Here is a 20,570-nt window from a genome sequence, read left to right on the forward strand (position 1 = left end):
AGATATTTTAGATTTATTATGAAAATATTGAAATATTTTCTATTTTGGATAAAAATCATGGTATTACTCAAACTAGCTGCTAGCTCATAGAGTTAACTAGCTCCAGGATTTTTATTTTCAATAACAATTACGAAAAAAAAAATTTGTTCTATTTTGTTATCTCTAGGAATGATATTTGTAATTATATTGTAGTCGAAAGAGGATATAAAATAAAGTTTATTGGAGTAAAATAATTTTGGTCAGAGCAAACGAATAAAATGTATTTAACTCAAAATAAATATAGAAAGAAAAAATCCATTGTGCAAATTAATTACCTCAATAGTTCCAAATGGGCAGGCTGCTGCTTTTCTGAATCATTCAATTTGGTCAAAGAAATGTGATATTTCTTTGAATTGTTTGCCTGGGGCCAGTCTTGGTAGACTTTGCTCTCAATTAACCGCTTTTTTATACACGAAGAGGTTGGATGAGTGTTTGACCAAGTCGTGCATTCAAATGATCTTTTCTGTTCGCTATCTTCTACCCACCTTCTCATATACTTTTTGAAATTAGATTTAATGGGTGTTTGGTGAATAGGTTGGTAGCAGCTAGCAACTATCATGGGGAATTTTTGTGGGAGATCTTCGAAACATGAGAATGTTTCTTCTTCTTTGGGTTCAAGTAAGGAATGGCTCTTTTTTATGGTGATTAGAGTAAGGAAGTAGTAATTGCATCGCACTGTAACATGTGTGACTGCGAGTTTCTTGTTCTTTCCTTTTAATCTTTTCCTTGATTGGTTTTCTTTGTTTATGATCATGTAGAAGGATGAAGATCAAGTTCCCTCTTTTTTTTAAATTCTTTTTTGGATCTTTCTTCATCTTCTTTTTTTGCTTCAAAGGCTCTGATGGTTTCTCTTTTTCCAGTAAATTTTTTTTTTACCATCTATTAATACTAAGACATCTTGATCAATTGAATAGATTTTAACACTTCTCCAGTAGAATCTTATGACACTCCAGCTGCTAAGGATTCTCTGAAAAATGGCAATCAGAATTTCAGAGCTTCTTCTGATTCAAATTACAAAACTTTGTACTTCTTCCTGTACTGAAGTATAGGGTCCCTTTGTTTATTATTTAGTTTTCCACTTATCTAAGAGATTGGTGCTACTGCTAACAAAACCATTCATCATAGAGTCCCTTCTGATTTCCATTATGTTCAGAATTGTATATGCTGCTATTAATTTACCTACTCCTATGCTAAATTCATATTTTCGATGATTTTTGAGTACCAGAAGAAAGTCTAATCTTCATGTTACTTTGCAGAATTTCAACCAGCTAGCAGTAGTATTACCTTTTCGACGGATTCAAGCAGGGCAACTACTACTAGTCTGTCTGGTTCTCTTCGATCATTTAAAAGTGAAGCTCCACCTGTCAATCTGAAGAGCTTCAGTTTGACAGATCTCAGGTCATCTACAAAGAATTTTGGTTCGAATTCGTATCTCGGTGAAGGAGGATTTGGATGTGTTTACAAAGGTTGGATTGATGAGAACACCTTCGCCCCTACAAAACCAGGATCTGGAGTTGTCGTCGCAATTAAGAAACTCAAACGCGAAAGCTTTCAAGGACACAAGGAATGGCTGGTATGTTTCTATTCTCATATCTGGTGATTACAACATGCCTCTTGGATTTCATTTATGATCTCCACCTTCATCATGGTACATGCAGGCTGAGGTGACTTATTTGGGTCAGCTTCGCCATGAAAATCTAGTAAAGCTTGTGGGATATTGCTCAGAGTCTGATAGCAAACTTCTTGTGTATGAGTACATGCCAAGAGGCAGCTTGGAGAACCATTTATTCAGAAGTATGTGTTATTCAAACATCTCTCCCTATCCATGTCATGATTACATACGAGTAAAAAGAATTATGTCAACAAAAGGTTTTCCTACTGGAGTGCATTGCTTTTTCTGAAAGTCCTAGATTTGCTTTACTAGAGATAATTTCACATTGTTTTCTTTTAGTGTCTATCTTCAAACCTTCATGGACATTGAATACATCAAGTATTTAGAGTATATTTTCTACTTACAGGAGGATTACAGCGTATTTCTTGGCCAATGCGAGTCAGCATCGCCATCGATGTTGCTCGAGGAATATCATACTTGCATAGCTTGGAGACTCAAGTAATCTTCCGTGATTTGAAGTCCTCCAACGTTCTCCTTGACTCGGTATGGCCTTACTAATGCAGCATAGTGGATGATTGGCTCGTTCAAAAAAAAATTTAACTGCCCTTGTGAAATTTACATGGAAACTGTTTGCAGGATTTCAGGGCAAAACTCTCAGATTTTGGCCTGGCAAGAAATGGTCCGACTGGTGACAAATCGCATGTTTCAACTCGAGTAGTTGGAACTCGCGGTTACGCCGCTCCAGAGTACGTTGCCACAGGTTATAACATACATAGATCTCTCTGCAATTTTGACTTACAACATCCTTCTACTTGTCTGAACATTACTTTGGAGAAATCTATTACACCTGAAGCATTCAGTTGTTTCCTTTAGTGATGTAATCTTATTAGGCTAGTTAGTGTCCATTGAGATCAGCTCTTCTACTTGGTCCTGAAGTAACTAGAACAACACAGAAGAGGGAATAAAGGCTTTATATTCTCATCAATCAAGTTTTAACCAAAATTCCACAATTATAGATCATTTTCATGTTCTACTTCTCACAGTCTAACCTTCATCTGCCAGGTCACTTGTCCGTGAAAAGTGATATATACAGCTTCGGAGTTGTGTTGTTAGAGCTACTATCTGGACGGCGAGCGCTGGATGAAGAAAGAGGATCGGCACAGACGGTTGTAGAATGGGCTAAGCCGTTGTTACATGAGAAGCGCAAGATTTTTCGGATTATGGACACGAGGCTCGAAGGACAGTACTCGAAGAAAGAAGCACAGTCAATCGCTTTTCTTGCTTTGCAGTGCTTGCATACAGATCCAAAGAACAGGCCAAGCATGACAGAGGTTCTATCATCACTCGAACAACTACAGCAATCTAAGGACACGACATTGCCAAGAAGAGTACATTCCAGGAAATAGAAATGTTTCAGAGGTTTTACTGAAGTTATACTTTAGATTGTTTCAGCAGTTTGATGAAAGCAAGTACAGTATTACACAATGGTACATAGAATGTACAGCATCTGGGCTCCTGAGCTACTGTCACCTTTTGTAACCAGAAACTTTCAACATATTTTTTTCCTAAACCTTTGAAGATATCCTAAACCCAGTGAAAATGACCATCAAATTACTTCTTTCCAATCCATCACTTTTCTAAAGAACAATACTTGAAGTCAAACATCGGCATAAAATTCTTGTTGAAAGTAAACGAACGTAGAACCATTGGGAGGTTTGAAATTTACATCCCAACAAGTAGAAGGCATGTCTAAATTAACAATGCCTGTTAGGTTGTGCTGTAAGGTGATGGCAGTGGCTCTAGAAACATTCCAGTGAAAAATCAACTCAGAAGCAAATTTCTGTAATACAATTTACAGACTGAAATTACTTGATTTTCATTCATCACATAACAGAAGGGACCGGTAACAATTTTCGTATTGGTCCACAAGTGAAAAAATTTGTACATGTATCCAGCTCAACCCTTGGAGGGCAAGTAAAAGAAGATAAACTGATGTAATTCTGATAAGCATCCAACTGACCTAAGTTTCAATTGTAAATCTCACTTTGCATATTTTCTTGTTATCCCTCATCGCAAGTGCATCAGGGCTTTGAAGGCATGACTTTAGATCTGATGGTGAATGTCCATGAACTGGCACAGATAACTCAGGAGTGCTGACACTGTATGCACTATTCTTATTCTTCTTCTGAAGTACATCAAGGCCTTCAGAAGATGGATTTCTCTCTAACAATGAACTCCCCTCTTTGCATAAGGATTCATGATTATGACATCTTGCCCCTTTTCTGAAGTTCTCATGCTTATCAAACCAAAAACGAACATTTGCATGACCAAATACATTCTTAATTTTTACATATTTATAAGCAGCATCTGCATCAGTCTGGTGAAAGAAAACCACCTGAGCAGCACCCGTGTAGAAAAAGAGCCTAGTTCTCGAACAGTCTAATGGTCCAAAAACAACAAATTTCTTCTCAAGTTCTTCTCTCGAGGGCATCTTAAAATCTTTTGGAAACTTCATGTGCAATGTTTTAAAAGAATTGATGGATTTATCGACCAAAAAGGACCTTTGGTATCTGCAGATTGACTTAGATCTTTCCCTAATCAAGGGAGATGAATATAGTCCAGTCCAGTTGGGGTGACCAGAGACAATGGGCCAGTCATGCCTCTTCTTCTGATGCAAATTTTTCTTAGACGTAGGCTTGGGCAGAGTCAAGTTGTAAGAACCCTTCATGCTGTCCTTTCTCCCCAATTTTCTCTGCAATAATGTTCTAGAAACAGTTAAATACTTGTCTACAGACTGAGATTTAGCATCATTGTCAGCATTTTCTGGCAACAAATTCTTTCCTGATATATTATTTCCATTAATGACCTCCTCATAAGTACAATTCTCATAGCCAGTAAAGCTTATATATTTCATAAACAGTTTTGCATATGACTTGGCTTCTGCATAGGGGACCAAGGATTTGTGCAACTTAAAGAAATTCTGAAACGCGCTACCACATATTCCTTTTTTAAGGATGTTCAAAGGAGGAGATTTTGAGGTAGAAGTTAAACTGGAAATAGTACTAATGATGCCTCTTGGAGCAGTTTCATTCTGAAGAACAAGACTGACATTGGGACTAGATTGAGAACTAGACTGAGGCTCAATACACTCGACCGTTTTTTCCGCACATTGCATGTTGCTTCTAGGAGAGGACGTAGTTAATTGCCTTTCTGCAATAGGTGCAGTCTGCACCAAATAACTGTCAATCAAAGTCACAGGTGTTGAAGCAGAATCACCATTTTCATGCTCAATGTGCATTGTCACAACACCCTCTTGCTTCAAGTATTCTGTTTCGACGCTACTTGCTGATCTGTCTTTGTAAGCTAGAATATGCCCTGAAGCAGAATGGGTAAGATCTAATTGATGTGCTAAATTTTCTTTTGAGCTATTAGCATCACAATAGGGTAAATAGCATCCCAATTGCACATTTTTATAGGTTCCATCATCTGCAGACTGCTCAAAAAGGTTCTCGTTGTGTATTATATCAACATCCTCTTGCTCTATGGAGTTGGAAGTACATGATCTTTGAATTTCAAGATCTTCACTTAGATAAAAATTTTCCAATTTGGTTGCAATTTCTAGTTGATTATCCATCAGAGAGTCATATTCTTCATCAATATCAAGGAGATCAAAATCAGCTCTGTTAAGCAAACATATCTCCCTGCCCTCTGGCACTTGTTGCTCATTAGTCTCCCAATCCATTCCTAGATTGTTAAAAGAGATGTCTTCCTCTAAAATTCTGATGACTTCACATATTACCTCTCCTCTATCTGATGAATCCGGCATCTGTAGCTCACCTGCTTTCCCATTTTAACTAAGAAATTAATATAACAAATAATTGCTCTGCAGCTTACTCAAGACAATAGTGCATGAAGTTAAGACTTTTGGGCCTTTAGAAATTATATATAACCGGATGCACTATTGGATGGAATACAGCTCCAATGATATAAACAAAGATGGCTATCTAACATGCTCATAATAAAATTTACAAAGTAAAAAATGGAATACAGGCCAGAACAAAAAGTAATTACGTTCATGCTTCTTGTTGTGTACAAGCTCTATTCCTGTATTGATACTTAGCAATAAAATCACTTCATACAGTAAACTGGAAGACTTCACAGATATTAATATGTGAAACTTAACAGAAGCAATTTTTTTCTTCTTCTATTTATAAAGCTCCAAGCAATTGAGTGAGATGGATCAAGTTAAATGCAAGCAGTATGGCTTCAATTTGCTCTTTTCATTACTAAGTATGCAAGGCCTACAGACAGAGACTATAATACATCTTGTCCTTGTTCTTATTTCTCTTGTTTAAATCCAAAAAAGATATTTCTCTAAATCTATCAATAATAGCTAATCAAATAGTTACTAGCTTGTAAAAAATGCAGTTACTAAGTGCAAAAGTGTAGACATATATAACTATGACCTTCTCAAAGTAGTGAATTACCTTCAGACTCCTCACTGAGTAAGTCATCTTCAAGTCCCGTTGTTCCCTGGTACATCCAACCAGGACAAACAGACACAAATTGCCTAACTCCATTCAACCTCACTGTTGTCTCTTCAAAAGAAGAAGCATCCACATCATCAATGTGTGAAGAAACAGCTACTCCATGAATAAATTCCAACAAAGTAGCTGAATCAAACCCACCATCTACTTCACTATACTGAACCACTTTGACATAACGCCTGAATGCATAAACCTGAGACGACATTCTAACTACCCTTGCAGCTTCTTCCTCGCCAACCCAAGCGGAAACTGCCAAATCACCAACAAATCCCAACACATCAATAGGATCAAAACCTTCTTTTACTTCAGAAATCTGGTCACTTGACATCCCACTCCCTTCCGCCGCCGAAGCTCCACAACTTAGACCTATCACCGTCCTCCGGCTTAGCTCCTCCAAAGCAAGACTAATCTCACCCGCCAATTTCACACACACCAACTTCGAAATCCGAGGATAGTACTCCTCAAACCCACGGATTTCACGAAGACGAAACCAACGAGTCTTCTCACACCCATAGAAGGACACCAAAGCGGACGAGTTCTTGATTCTTTGGATAAATCCGGGCCACCAAGAGTAGGCGAACGCCTTGGCCCAGACGAGATCAAGTTTCTTGAAATCCTTCTCGGGGAAGGTCTTCCTGCAGCGTTTGTTACTGGAACCCGACTCGCCGCTTGAGAAATCGCGACCCCTCTTCTTCTTGGGAACCCTAGAATCTTGATGCTTCTCGGGGAGGTCGAGTTGGTCATGGTGCACTGGAGGAGGAGGAGGAGGAGGAGAGGACCGAAAGATCCGAGCGAGCGTTAGAGTGTCGTCGTCATCGTCGCCGTCGTCCGATTCTAGTGGTTTGGCGGATGTAGCGGTCTCGGAAGAAACCCTAGCTTCCGGGAAGAGAGCTCTTTGGACGAGCAAGGTCATGTCTCCCGCCATAGTTGAGATGGGTGATATTAAAAAATCCTTGATGTACGTATACAGGGGTTTAAGGGTTTCTTTTTTTTTTTCTTTTTTTTTAAGGGTTTAATATTTGTTTTCATATATTTATACTCCTTAAAATTCGTTTATACACTTATATCCTTTGAAAATAACTAACTGTAAAAAATTGAATGATTTAAATAATATAAAAAAATAAGAATATTTTTTTTCACTTTTAAAGTATTTTTAGAGTAAGGATATTTTTATTCTTTTTAGTAGTGAATATAGATTTGACGTAAAAAAATATATATTTTGAGGGGGATTTTTTTGTAAAAAAAAACCTTTTAATAAATGTAGAGTTGGATTTGGAAGTTGAAACCAGGTAGGAGAACGAACGGATCAAAAATTGTCACTTAGAAGCTGGAGCTTTTGGGCTAAGTTGGATGTTGGAATTTGAAGGCCCAAATAAGCCCAATAATTCCAAGCATTTGTAGACTTCAATGAAATATTTGTTCAAAGAAAATTGACAGTGAAAAAATTATAACCTATTTTTATGTTTTAATTTTTTTATCTCAAGAAATGAAGGTATTCAATCCGTTTACATTTTATTCATCTTAATTCTTTTTAGAAGCATAGCATTTGAGAGTAAAATGATCTTACCCAAGCTACCAAATACATATTCCACATACGTTGTCACGAAACCAACGTAAACCAAACACCAAACATATGTTCAACTAAAATAGATTATTATTATTATAGCATTTTTTTCTCTTTTAATTTTTCTAAAATAAAGGTATAATAATCGCGAGTGCTTAAAATTGTTCAAATGTTGATAGGATCGGCTCAATGACAAATGCCAAGAAGAACATTTAGAGGCCGGCTACCATTTCCACTCTCCAACAAAGATTTTAAAAAGAAAAATTAATATATCTTAAACTGCCAGAGATTCTTAAATTTATTAATCTGAAGACATATAACAAGTTGTCACGACTCCAATCCTGTCCATATTATAGTTATAAATTAGCATCAAACGTGGAGGCACATAAGAGAGAATTTATTATTGGAGTTGGGGTTTTTTTTTTTTTTTTTTTTTTTTTTTTTTTTCTACAAATATTCAAGAGTTGATAAGTTGTTAGCATAATCCTTATTTTTTTTAACCATTTGTAAGCGTAGAATTAATTGTTGCAAATGTGGCATGTGATTGGAAATATTAGTTTGGAATAATCCCAGCTCAAATTAATCTTTCATACGTTAGTTACAGTCGTTAACTTCCCGCGAAAAAACCGCAACGTGTATACAATTGCCGCTTGTGGCTCTCTCTCTCTCTCTCTCTCTAAACACCCCTAAGAAAAGACAAAGAGATCCTTTTGCTAAACTGAGACAAGATTTAGATAGAGATAGAAATGACGACATCTTACAGGGTAGCTTGTTCTGATCCCAAACAGAGGAAAGAAAAGAAAGAGAAAAATAAAATAAACAAGGGGGAGAGAGAGAGAGAAAGAGAAGAGAGAGACTTCTTTTGTTTTGTTATATTATTCTATCTCTCTTTCTCTCTGACATCTCTCTTTCTAATGGTCTCAAATGATGCCATTAGTCAATAAAACAGCTGAAATTGGTTAATCATAGTTTGCTTTCAAGAACCCACATCTTAAAATTTGAACTGGGTTCTTTGTTTTCCTTCTTTTCCTTGATCGTTTGGTGATTGAGAGGATATGGCAATGACGAAGCAGAAGAGATTGTACCAAGTTTGGAAAGGCAGCAATGTATGAGCTCTTACCTTTTTATGATTGATATGAAAACTTGATTTATTCTTGTCTGATTTATATGAATAGATGAGTTTATTGTGAGTTTTGACTCAGAATTTGGGGCCCAATTTTATGTGTTTCATCTCTTTTGGTACATCTCCACCTTCTATTAGCATAATTCTTGATGACTGGAATTTGGTTATAAATTTGTCAAGTTATGAAGGTAATGTTTTGGTTATGAATGCTTATAGGTAATAGTCAAGTTCTCTTTCCATCCCTTTTTGAGGATGCCTTCTAATTATTTTTGTTATTTTCGATTGATGTTATCTTCATTAAATTTCTTCAAATTAAAACAGTTCAATTTTGCTGACACATTTTTACTGAACCTATTTATCTCCTGCTGAATAAACTATGTTTCTGGCTTGCAGTATCAGCAATCCATTAAATCAGAATACGTTCCAATTTAGCAATAAATTATATTTTTACGACCACCTTTTGCTATTCCTTTTTATTCTTATTGCAGAGATTTTTGTGTGGTGGAAGACTTATATTTGGCCCAGATTTGGCTTCTCTTTTCCTATCTATAATTCTAATATCAGGTCCATCGATTGCTTTCTGCTGTCAAACAATTATAAAGATCCATAAGCATGAAAGATCCGAGGACTGGGATGTCGACCACATTAGAATACTTGGTTATCCCATATTAGTCGTTACAATCATCGTAACGGTAGCGGTATGTAAATGGTTCGATGCATCAGTTGCTATAATGATAACATCAACAAAATTTTATTTCCTTACATGTTAATGGATGGTACAGGATCTAGTGTTTCTTTTCTTGACATCAAGTCGGGATCCTGGGATAGTACCAAGGAATGCACGTCCACCGGAATTAGATGAGACATTCGATATAACCACTCCTTCCATGGAGTGGGTCAATGCAGCGAGTCCAAACTTAAAGTTGCCACGCACGAAGGATGTTCTTGTGAATGGTTTTACTGTAAAAGTAAAATACTGCGATACATGCATGCTCTATCGTCCACCGCGAGCTTCTCATTGTTCAATCTGTAACAATTGTGTTCAGAAGTTCGATCACCACTGCCCCTGGGTTGATCAGTGCATTGGATTAGTAAGTCATGTCCACCTTTCTCATTTTAAGTTATTAACAGTTGCTCTTCTGTTCTAGTTTTCAGTTGTATATAAAGTTCAGACTTGTTTTCTTTCTGATTTTTTCTTGAAACTAAGTGTCTCTAATTAAATTGTGCAGCGTAACTACCGATTCTTTTTCTTATTCATATCGACATCGACCTTTCTTTGCATATACGTCTTCACCTTTTCCTGGCTAAACATCCTCTTGGAGAGAAAGCATTATCACAACTCCTTGTGGAAGTCCATGACAAGCGAGGTCTTGTCGCTTGTGCTAATATTGTACACTTTCATAGCAGTATGGTTTGTTGGTGGTCTGACAGTTTTCCATCTCTACTTAATTAGCACAAATCAGGTAAATCTTCTTTGACTGTATTAAGTTTCAGTGCTAACATGATAATTTCAAACTTTCTGTTATCCTATTTTTTTCTCCTTTTCTAAGAAGTTAACATGTAGTCTCAGATATTAGACAGTATGTTCCTGCTTAAAAAAAAAAAAAAAAAAAAATCAGGCATTTAATACTACTCAATGTATCAAGTCATTCATCTTTTATTTTAATCAGTAAAACAGTCCTGAAATAAAAATGATGCTTTAAAACCTGGGATGTGTGTATCTGGAGATCCAACATTCATTACTATGTGATTGATGAGAACCTCTAAAATTTTTATTTTCTTGTTGTTAGAGTTTCAAATTTCACAGCCATATAGTGAATTTTTCTATCCGAGTTTTTATCGTCTAACTTGATGACTGCGTATGATGTTGCTGCAGACAACTTACGAGAACTTCAGGTATCGCTATGATAAGAAGGAGAATCCATATAACAAGTCTATATTGAGCAACTTTAAAGCTGTGTTTTTCTCAAAAATTCCTCCTTCAATGAACAAATTCCGGTCATTTGCATCGGAAGACAGCTCAGAAGTTATTACTGCAAGTAATGGAATTAGAATTCTAAATCTGAAGGAAAAAATAGACTTGGAAATGGGCAATAAGCGTGACCGCGAGAACAATATGCCACTTCCTAACATACTGCAGGATTTGGATTACAGTGCAATCGAGAAAAATATAATGGTAAAAGAAAGGCGTGAGATTCCTGGCTCTGATGAATTTACCTTTCCTGTCATTCCAGACTCTAACAATCAAGTAGAAAGTGAATCCAATCAGATCGACGCAAGAGCAGACTGTACTGATGCACTTGTAAGAAGTGATGAAGAAAGATTAAGCAGCACATCAGCTCATGAAGATAGCAATGTCTTGCAGAAATGAGGTAAAACAAAAAAAATTGTTTCCTTTGTTTCAGTTTGCGGAACAAAACCATGAATCTATTATTTAGAAATAATGCAAGACATCCATATAAGCTCTTTAGAAGGATTATAAAGAAAGTCATTGTTATTTACTTGATAGAATTGAAAGAGAGAATTGGAAGTATTTGTATGGAAGATTAATGATTTTGTCATATAATTCTGCAGGGTTTACCTGACTGTTTCAGACATTCAGGTGAGAACAATCATTGCCATCTCTGAAGTGTCAATTTTATCAGTCCTTTCGAGGAGCGTATATTCTGATCTGCAGTTTTTAAAGCTTGTCAAGGTTGATCGTTAAACTCAACATTGTTTTGTAGATTGAGAATTGAACCTGAAAAGAAAACCATCCATTACTTTATACAATTCAAAATTCAAACCATGTGTGATAGGGCTACGAAAAGATTGCAGTAATGCAGAAAGAATCAAGTAGCCTGCTCCTCATTGTCGATATGTGAAATTGTAGGTGCAAATCTGAATGCTGAGTTTGTCTGCAAGTGTGACTGTCTTGACTTGTTTTCATATTGTTGTTTTATATATTCTTTGTAGATAATGTAAAGTTTCATCTGAACAACAGGAACAAAAATTTCACAAATATTAGAGAGCTTTTGATCATTCATGAGTTTTCCTTATAATCGCGATATATTACTCATTGAGTCTGTTCTTTTGGATCATGGAGGACTCTTTAATCTTCTTTTTCCTTCATACATTGTGATATAGTAGCAATTTCATAGTCTGGTAGAAATATAGTAACCTTGAACACAAGGAAAAGTAGATTGATTGAAAGAAAAGTAGGCAAGAAAGTGAAGCAATTTTGACACTTTATTCCTGTTTTTTCTTCATAATTTTTCTTTTATTTGTCGGAATTGAATCTTTGAATTTTTTTCTATTGCTTTCATTCTAACAGCAGAATAGAATCTAACAACTGTTGTTTCTCTAGCCTCATTCGCTATTAGTAAAGAAAGAAAACAACTAATCTCTATAGAAATTAAGAACCCAATCTATGTAAAAATGTTAGTGTTTAAACAAACTAAAGTTTCAAACAAGTTCTACCGTTCATATAGGTATAAACTATTATTAATTCACCAATTACTCTAACGAGTCCAGGAAGTATACTTGAATTAAATAGGTAGAAGATTTATATTTTAAACAACTGAGCACTGCTCTAATACCATATTTATTTACCAACTATTCTAAAATTGAATTTTTGACTAGGCAAATGGAATAGAATTTCTACTGCTAGGCTGAAAGATATAAGCAAAACAAAATGTTCCTAAAATGACAAAATTGCTAATTTGGAAAAATCAAAACCATCAAATTTGACCAAAAATCATTTATCCTCTCCATATTTTCTATGTCAATACCAAGTTATGTCCTCTGTTTTTTTCCTTTGCAACGGCCCTAGCTTAGCTATAGGGTATGACCACAAATCCTTTTCCTCTCTTTCAGAGGGTCTTTCGATCCTTCTTTTATGAAATCTATTGAATCGTGATCCTTCTTTTTGAAATCTATTGAATTTGATCCTTTGTTTGTGGAATTTGTTAAAGATTAAATATGTCTATAAATCCTCTGCTCTCTGAGTGGTTAAAGGAGGGGATTGGTCTTCTCCTTTAGTATTTCTTTTTAAGAAAAATTTGCATACAACACTCAGTCTCTTGACGAAATTATAAATTATACCATATATTTTCACCATATATAAATTGAGCTCTATAATTTAGCGAATATATGCAGAAAATACTTTATTGTTAGATTTGTTAGTTGAACTTAATTAAACATCTAAATTAAGTTAATATACTAAAAAATTATAAAAATATTCTCAACCAAGTTATACTAAGTATATTTTAGTCATTTTAAAAGTAAAGACATTTTAATTATTTTAAAAATAAAGATGTTTTACTCATTTTATAAATCAAATATTTGTACATAACAAAATATTATTATGGTGTTAGTTCAAATCTAACACAGAATATTTTTTTACATATATTCACTAAATCATATGGCTCAATTTATAAATAGTAAAATATATAGTGTAAACGGTAATTTCGTTAAAAAATAGGATGTTATATATACAAATTTCACTCTATTCTATTCCCTTTGCTCCCTTCAATAGCTTCTATCCCTTCTCCCTCTTCATTGTTGTTCTTCACGGTCTCATCTAGGGGTGGCAATCGGGTTGGGTTAAGCGGGTTTGAGTCGGGTTAATTTTACCTTGACACGAACACGACCCGATTAATAAACGGGTCGCATTTGGTAAACACAAACATGACCCGATTAATAAATGGGTAACACGACCCGACCCGTTTAACCCGTTTAATAAACAGGTTGGTTTAACACGACACACTAACACGACCCGTCTAACCCATATACTTAAACGGGTTGGTTAAGCAGGCATGGGTAAAGGGTGGTGCTTGGCTCTTGGAGATGGGGGGTGGCCGAGTAGGAACTTGTCACATGGGTTGGGTATTAGGGTTAGGGTTAGAAAAACTTAGATATATATATATAGTGGGTTGGCGGGTTGATCTGACCCGTTTATTTAAACGGGTTAAACGGGTCAAGCGGGTCAGGGGTATAAACCCGAACACGACCCGATTAATAATCGGGTTAGGCTGGTTGACCCGTTTATAACCCGAACCCGATTAGACTAAACCCAAACCCGATTAACAGTCGGGTTATCGTGTCGGGTTATCGGGTCGGGTTAAATTTTGCCACCCCTAGTCTCATCGACCTGTCCATTGTCGCTTCCTCCTCAATGTTGTTCGCTTGCTGTTGTCAGCACGATCCTCGTCCACTGTGATTGTTGTTGGACGTCATCGCATGTATCACATCGTCCATTCTACCCCATCCTTTTCTCTCCCACCTCACGCTTGTCCGCTGCTGCTATTTGACATCATTTCACCCTTCATTACCCTCACTGCTCTTTCCTCTATGCTTCTACTTCGCTGCTCGTTTCTCGCCGCATCAATTCTGTTATCATTGCCACTTCAATATCCCTCCCCCTTTAATTAGATGTTGATGATTTTGGTGGCCGTCAACTGTTGTCTTGTTAGGTGTCTTTTCTTTTGTTTTTTGTTAAACTAAAGTTGCTACACTGCTTCAAAATCTGTGGCAATTGAAATGAAGCTGAAGCTCTAAGTAGTTGGCTAATTACTATTGTGGATTTAGAAGTTGTTCTATTTTGATCATATTTGCTCCATGGATTTGATGCTTATTTTTTTTAATTATCCTGATAGTGGGTTATTCAATATTATATATATATATATATATATATATAGCGTTTCTTCCGTGCCATAGAGTTAATTTTTTATCAATCAATTTGATGAAAATCTAACGGTTAAGATCTTTAAGGGTATAATATAAATGAAAGATTTTAGATATATAATTTTGCATATTATTTTCTGATAATTATATTATCTTAATATTTTATCAAATAAAAGACATATATATTATTAACTGAGAGTAATGTATATATATCAAAATAAGGGTAGTAATGTCTTTTATAATTAACTTGATGAAAATTTAATTACATTTTATCTTTTTGATTATTTTTTATTATTTATATATATATCTCTCATTAGTTTAAGATTGATTTAAATTAAATTTTAATAAATAGAGATAGAGAATTATATTTAAATTAAAGTTTATCTCTAAATAATCAAATTTAAATTATTTAATATTAAATGATATCTCCTATAATTAAGGCATAATTATATTTAAGAGAGAAATTTTAACGGAAGAAAAAAAAGTGTAGATAATACCCTGAAGTTAATTGTTTATCAATCAGTTTGATGAAGATTTAATGGTTAAGATCTTCAAGGGTATATAATAAGAAAATTAGAAAATTAGACACACGTAATTAAATCTTCTTATAAAAATTAAGATTTTAATTTTTAAAGTTGCATTGAAACGAATTCTTTCCATAGTCAAAGTTAAATTCGATTCCATTATTGACTCCTAATCCGCGCCTCGAATAGGAACACCATCACTGTCAGCATCTCCACCGCCGTCAAATTTTACCTTTCTGTAGCATTGTTATATACCACATAAAACCAAAATAAACCACAAGTTGCATTCTACCCTACCCTCTACTTCTGTTCACCAAAACTTTCTCAAACAATCTCATGCATACCCAGATTTTATAAAACCATTGGCTAGTCCACAGTTTGCTGTGAGCTCATACTGCGCAGAAATAATCCACACCATGACCATGCGTAAGCCTGCAGCAGGACTCAAACATCTACACATGTCGACACCCCATTAGAAGCTATAGATTGCATTGGATGATACACCTAGGCACCCAAAGGATTATCCAAAATTTATCCACCAACTTTCTTCACTGTTATATTCAGTCCCCTCTTCCCTCCCAGGAACCCACAACCTCACTCCAGTGAGTCCTTGTAGAGAGTTTGCACAAGAATGGCTGCAACTGAGCTTTCTCTCATCAAACCTATCAACCCCATCCATCAATTTACCAGAAGACCCACATCCAAATTTGCCACTCTAAGGCCTCACTCCAACTGCTTCAGAGTCTTGGCCACCTCTCAGTCTCAGGCCACCACCAATGCCGCCATCCCGAAGGCGAAGAGGGCCGGGAAGACGTCGATAAAGGAGACGCTCCTCACGCCGAGGTTCTACACCACTGATTTCGACGAGATGGAGAAGCTGTTCAACAATGAGATGAACAAGAGCCTCAACCAGGCTGAGTTTGATGCATTGCTCAATGAGTTCAAGACTGATTACAATCAGACCCACTTCGTCAGAAACCCGGAATTCAAGGCGGCCGCCGATAAATTGCAAGGCCCAATGCGGCAGATCTTCGTGGAATTCCTGGAGAGGTCCTGCACTGCTGAATTCTCTGGCTTCTTGCTCTACAAGGAGCTTGGGAGGAGGCTAAAGGTTGGATCCAATTTACGCCATTGCTTTACAACTTAATTGTCAACTTGTGAATATTGTAATTAATCAAACTAAGTGTTAAGTTGATAGAGAACGGTGGTTTTTATCTTTATCCATTTCAGAAAACCAATCCAGTGGTAGCTGATATCTTCTCCCTTATGTCTAGAGATGAAGCCAGGCATGCTGGGTATGTGAATTCTTACTCAATTAATTTGTTGCAATCAAATGGTGGTGGCTATTTTAGGACAAGAAATTGACTTCAAATCTTTCTGCAGGTTTCTGAACAAGGGTCTGTCAGATTTCAACTTGGCATTAGACTTGGGTTTCTTGACAAAGGCTAGGAAGTACACATTTTTCAAGCCACAGTTCATCTTCTATGCCACATATCTATCTGAGAAGATTGGATACTGGAGGTACATCACAATCTACAGGCATTTGAAGGCCCACCCAGAAAACCAAATCTATCCAATCTTCAAGTACTTTGAGAACTGGTGGCAGGATGAGAACAGGCATGGAGATTTCATCTCTGCACTGCTTAAAGCCCAGCCACAGTTCCTCACAGACTGGAAGGCCAAGCTCTGGGCTCGCTTCTTCTGCCTCTCGGTAATTCCAATCAATTCCACAACTTCCTAAGTGTATAGTGTTCGATAAAACTTAAATCATATAAGTCTATGCTCCTCAATGTGCAGGTTTATGTGACCATGTACCTAAATGACTGCCAGCGTACTTCTTTCTATGAAGGCCTTGGCCTGAACACCAAAGAATTTGATATGCATGTTATCATTGAGGTGAGAACTCACTTGGATTTCATGCTAGGGCTCATCGACTACTCTATAAGCTTAAAGTATTAGACAGCAGTAATTTTTATATTTTACATTTAACAGTCAAACTCTATATTTTTTTGCAGACAAATCGCACAACGGCGAGGATTTTCCCCGCGGTTTTGGATGTCGAGAATCCAGAGTTCAAGAGGAAGTTGGATAGGATGGTGGAGATCAACAAGAAGCTGATTGCGCTGGGGGAGAGCCAAGACATCCCTTTTGTCAAGAGCTTGAAGAAAATTCCACTCATTGCAGCCTTGCTGTCTGAGCTTGTGGCTGCTTATCTCATGCCGCCGGTCGATGCCGGATCAGTAGATTTCGCAGAGTTTGAGCCACAGATTGTCTACTGATTTTGTAACAGAGTCACATCTCCCAATTTATGTTAGATACATAGTTTGTTTCTACTACTAAAGATGCAGGCATTTACTAGATGAGTCTACTTTGATGTTTTTTTTTTTTTTTGAGTAAGATGAAGTTTTAAGCTCATTTGAGTTTTCTACTTTTGCTTTGATGTTAGATACATAGTTTGGAGCATAACCTCTATTCTATTAAGACAAGAGAAGCAATGAATCAATCATTAAGTTAATCATACTATCTTGATCAAAGAATCACCATACTAATGGTAATCCACAGTGCATGATTTGGATTGCTATCTCTTCTATTACCTGTTCTTGTATCAAATACTGAACTTGTTTTTGTGGTTTATGTTATATGAACACATATAAAACAACTTGAGATATCTTATATTATGGCTTTTCCTCCACAATGTCAATTTAAGTGATGTGAAATTGGTAGTCAATATAATCTATGCCTAAAACCCTTCCTTAAGACAAACATTAGTCCTACGCACGGCAAAATATAATATGTAGACTATCGGTTCTATTTATTAAAAATCTCGAGTGCATTTTCTATTACTTGTCCGTTTGATTTTTCTCTCATGAAAATGACACATGTTGTTATTTAAATTAATTTTATCTATTAGGAGGACTAGTGTATTATTATTTTATAAGAAAGAAAGCTGAGTGAAGTTAAAAATAAAATAATTATGGATTTTTAAAAAATTAAAAAAATTATTTATATGAATAATTTTATTTTTAATCTTTGAATTATCACACTTTTCCACAATTAGTTGTTTATATGTACTATTAACTTTAACGATTATCAATTAATAATATTCTATTAATATTTTGTTAAAAATTAAAACAATTTAGTGGTAATTATGATATTTGAGTACTTTTTAGTGGCAATTATGTAAAATATTCCAATAATTAGTTGACATTTTCCATTTACACCCAATAGTTTATGAGTTTTAGGTATACTTAACCCTAAAAATAATAATAACTATAATAAATGAACTTATTGTCTCTTAAAAGAAAAAGTATAATCTACAAGTGTTTCATTAGCTTGGACCCCACCCTTCATCCAATCCCAACCCTTTAAGAACAAATCCTCTCAACGGATTCGTCCTCGTCGAATTCGATCGATGGCTCGAGTCTCCCTCCTCGTCTCCGACTTCGTACTCGCCTTCATGTGGGTTTGGGCCGGCGCCCTCGTCAAGCTCTTCGTCTACGACTTTCTTGGCATCGGCCACCGACCCGAAGGCGAAGCCCTCAAGATCGCCCTCACGGTCCTCTACATGTTCTTCTTCGCCGGGCTCGAGAAGCTCACCGGCGGCGGCTCTTATAACCCTTTGACCGCTCTCGCCTCCTCCATCATGGCCAAGCTCGATGGGTACCTCTTCACCGCTTTCGGAAGGATTCCTGCTCAGGTTCGCTGTTATGTTAACTTTTCGGGTGAATTTTTGTTGCGTTTTTTTTTTGGGTTTTTCTTGAATTGGTATATTTCTAGTCCATTTGGATTTGGTTGGATCACGTAAAGAAGAAGATTGAAGTTTTCGCGAAGTTGAATGCATTTGATAGCAACAGTATAAGAAAGTAGTCACTTTACATTTTGTTTGAGTGGAAAAAAGAAAAAACTTTACCTTTAGCTCCATTTGATATTATTTGATCAAAAAGAGGCCCCTTTGAACAAAGATTTTTTAATGAATCAGTATGGGAGAAAATTCAGCAGGCTTTCTTTATTTAACTTTAGGATTAGTGAGTTGTTTGATTGCAGTCGTTTACCTTAATCAAGCTTCCTATACCAGGCTTCTTCTTTTATGGATAATTTAGTCTTATAATTTCCTTCCTACATTAGTTTAAGCTTTGATCTTGCAGATTAGTATCAAATTTTGGTTACATGCATGCCCTTTTAATTAAATTACTCCAAAAAGGAAAATTGTTGTAAACTTTCAATTAGTATCAAACATTGGTCTCATATCTCTTCCATTCTCACGTTCAATTCCTATACATTATACTCATTTTATCTGGCCTATCAGGTAGTTGGTGCTATTCTTGGTGTTAGGCTTATCCGAGAAACCTTCCCTGAACTAGGTCATGGTCCTCGTCTCAATGTCGAAATTCATCATGGAGCATTAGCCGAAGGATTGGCAACATTTCTGATTGTCATGGTCTCAGTGACACTGAAGAAGAAAGATCCAAAAAGTTTCTTTATGAAAACATGGATTTCAAGCATTTCGAAAATGGCACTTCATATTCTTAGTTCTGATTTAACCGGTGGAATCATGAACCCTGCCTCTGTAAGTGTTTCCAATGCCTTGATCCAAATGCAATCTGTTGAAATTCTGTGTATATAATATCTTTCGGATTTATAATTCTCGCTTGTCGTGGATGCATGTGAAGTTCAATGAACAGGTCACAACAAACCGTTTCTATAACTCTTTCCTTGAGTTGCTTTACTATTGTCATACTCAGTTTTAATGATTCAGGACTGAGTAGTTTGATCTTGTATTACTAATATCAATTATCTTCTCTCCACTGTTTCTCTTACAATCTTTGCTTTTGTATTTAATTCTTTTAAGAAGGCCCTAGTAATGCTTAGCATACAATGCAATATCTTACATCTAGAATTGATAGACTAACTGTTTCTGGAGTGATTTCTTGGTTGCTGCATGTGAATGCTATATCGACATGTTCTATCTCTAAATGTGAATGGTGAACCTGTTTGTCTAGTTATTTACGTTGGACGAATTTATATATCTCAATTTTGAATAACTACGAAGCTCGAGCTTGCAGTAGCAGTTGTCACTAAGGTTTCCTGAATTTGTGACTCTCTATCCCCTATTCTGCAGGCTTTTGCGTGGGCCTATGCACGGGGAGATCACATAACGCTGGATCACCTGTTTGTCTACTGGCTGGCACCCCTGCAGGCCACTTTGCTGGGAGTGTGGGTAGTGAAGTTGTCTACTAAGCCTGAGAAGAGCAAAAAGCAAGGAGCTGAAGAACATAAGCCTAAGTCAGACTGAAGGCTTCTAGGATCTGTACTGTATAATTGCTTATCCTTATTCCATTTTGTAATGCATTCTCTTTTGTTTCCTTTTTCCACTTTTATGCTGCACGAGAATGTGTTTGTAAATGATAACAATTCTTATCTACTTGTGCCCTCAATTTAACCCTCTGGTTTGCAAATCTCCTTACTGTCATACTGAGATCTGACTTTTATAACTTTT

General features: G+C 36.2%; 5 protein-coding genes across 6 annotated transcripts; 4 read left to right on the plus strand and 1 right to left on the minus strand.

Moving 5' to 3' along the window:
• The first annotated feature begins 451 nt into the window (after positions 1–451).
• Positions 452–3,221, plus strand: LOC140790741 (probable serine/threonine-protein kinase PBL18). The gene is made up of 6 exons (XM_073140968.1): positions 452–657; positions 1,296–1,612; positions 1,698–1,833; positions 2,058–2,194; positions 2,288–2,411; positions 2,714–3,221. Exons 1-6 carry the CDS (start codon positions 597–599, stop codon positions 3,055–3,057), a joined length of 1,119 nt encoding a protein of 372 aa, XP_072997069.1. The 5' UTR covers positions 452–596; the 3' UTR covers positions 3,058–3,221.
• Positions 3,222–3,502: 281 nt separating this feature from the next.
• Positions 3,503–7,122, minus strand: LOC140790738 (uncharacterized). 2 transcript variants are annotated; one of them, XM_073140959.1, is made up of 2 exons: positions 6,139–7,122; positions 3,503–5,488 (listed from the first exon to the last, which is right to left on the minus strand). In XM_073140959.1, the coding sequence occupies exons 1-2, from the start codon at positions 7,109–7,111 to the stop codon at positions 3,672–3,674; spliced, it is 2,790 nt and encodes a 929-aa protein (XP_072997060.1). In that variant the 5' UTR covers positions 7,112–7,122; the 3' UTR covers positions 3,503–3,671. The 2 variants fall into 2 exon arrangements, with proteins under 2 accessions (XP_072997060.1, XP_072997059.1); XM_073140958.1 differs by having other exon boundaries at positions 3,503–5,491.
• A 1,595-nt stretch (positions 7,123–8,717) lies between these two features.
• On the plus strand, positions 8,718–11,789 carry LOC140791066 (probable protein S-acyltransferase 4). The gene is made up of 6 exons (XM_073141445.1): positions 8,718–8,868; positions 9,374–9,583; positions 9,668–9,976; positions 10,115–10,348; positions 10,762–11,257; positions 11,460–11,789. The coding sequence occupies exons 1-5, from the start codon at positions 8,818–8,820 to the stop codon at positions 11,254–11,256; spliced, it is 1,299 nt and encodes a 432-aa protein (XP_072997546.1). The 5' UTR covers positions 8,718–8,817; the 3' UTR covers position 11,257; positions 11,460–11,789.
• A 3,877-nt stretch (positions 11,790–15,666) lies between these two features.
• On the plus strand, positions 15,667–17,471 carry LOC140791069 (magnesium-protoporphyrin IX monomethyl ester [oxidative] cyclase, chloroplastic-like). Its single transcript, XM_073141448.1, has 5 exons — positions 15,667–16,184; positions 16,304–16,368; positions 16,457–16,784; positions 16,871–16,969; positions 17,089–17,471. The coding sequence occupies exons 1-5, from the start codon at positions 15,705–15,707 to the stop codon at positions 17,350–17,352; spliced, it is 1,236 nt and encodes a 411-aa protein (XP_072997549.1). The 5' UTR covers positions 15,667–15,704; the 3' UTR covers positions 17,353–17,471.
• Positions 17,472–18,456: 985 nt separating this feature from the next.
• On the plus strand, positions 18,457–20,529 carry LOC140790849 (aquaporin SIP2-1). Its single transcript, XM_073141143.1, has 3 exons — positions 18,457–18,770; positions 19,380–19,640; positions 20,193–20,529. Exons 1-3 carry the CDS (start codon positions 18,486–18,488, stop codon positions 20,364–20,366), a joined length of 720 nt encoding a protein of 239 aa, XP_072997244.1. The 5' UTR covers positions 18,457–18,485; the 3' UTR covers positions 20,367–20,529.
• Positions 20,530–20,570: the final 41 nt, after the last annotated feature.

This window comes from Typha latifolia, chromosome 6, assembly GCF_019914945.1.
Source record: "Typha latifolia isolate L0001 chromosome 6, TyphaL0001v2, whole genome shotgun sequence".
Taxonomy (NCBI): domain Eukaryota; kingdom Viridiplantae; phylum Streptophyta; class Magnoliopsida; order Poales; family Typhaceae; genus Typha; species Typha latifolia.

Bases quoted from the DNA above. Each gene is read 5' to 3' on its own strand.
- LOC140790741 (XM_073140968.1), top strand. From the start codon at position 597: ATGGGGAATTTTTGTGGGAGATCTTCGAAACATGAGAATGTTTCTTCT. The intron at 1,834-2,057 runs GTATGTGTTATT...TTCTACTTACAG, and splicing joins GGAGAACCATTTATTCAGAA to GAGGATTACAGCGTATTTCT. The intron at 2,412-2,713 runs GTTATAACATAC...TTCATCTGCCAG, and splicing joins TCCAGAGTACGTTGCCACAG to GTCACTTGTCCGTGAAAAGT.
- LOC140791066 (XM_073141445.1), top strand. From the start codon at position 8,818: ATGGCAATGACGAAGCAGAAGAGATTGTACCAAGTTTGGAAAGGCAGC. The intron at 9,977-10,114 runs GTAAGTCATGTC...TAAATTGTGCAG, and splicing joins TTGATCAGTGCATTGGATTA to CGTAACTACCGATTCTTTTT. The intron at 10,349-10,761 runs GTAAATCTTCTT...ATGTTGCTGCAG, and splicing joins ACTTAATTAGCACAAATCAG to ACAACTTACGAGAACTTCAG.
- LOC140791069 (XM_073141448.1), top strand. From the start codon at position 15,705: ATGGCTGCAACTGAGCTTTCTCTCATCAAACCTATCAACCCCATCCAT. The intron at 16,185-16,303 runs GTTGGATCCAAT...TATCCATTTCAG, and splicing joins AGCTTGGGAGGAGGCTAAAG to AAAACCAATCCAGTGGTAGC. The intron at 16,785-16,870 runs GTAATTCCAATC...CTCAATGTGCAG, and splicing joins CTCGCTTCTTCTGCCTCTCG to GTTTATGTGACCATGTACCT.
- LOC140790738 (XM_073140958.1), bottom strand. From the start codon at position 7,111: ATGACCTTGCTCGTCCAAAGAGCTCTCTTCCCGGAAGCTAGGGTTTCT. The intron at 5,492-6,138 runs GTAATTCACTAC...AAAATGGGAAAG, and splicing joins ACTCAGTGAGGAGTCTGAAG to CAGGTGAGCTACAGATGCCG.
- LOC140790849 (XM_073141143.1), top strand. From the start codon at position 18,486: ATGGCTCGAGTCTCCCTCCTCGTCTCCGACTTCGTACTCGCCTTCATG. The intron at 18,771-19,379 runs GTTCGCTGTTAT...CTGGCCTATCAG, and splicing joins TCGGAAGGATTCCTGCTCAG to GTAGTTGGTGCTATTCTTGG. The intron at 19,641-20,192 runs GTAAGTGTTTCC...CCTATTCTGCAG, and splicing joins GAATCATGAACCCTGCCTCT to GCTTTTGCGTGGGCCTATGC.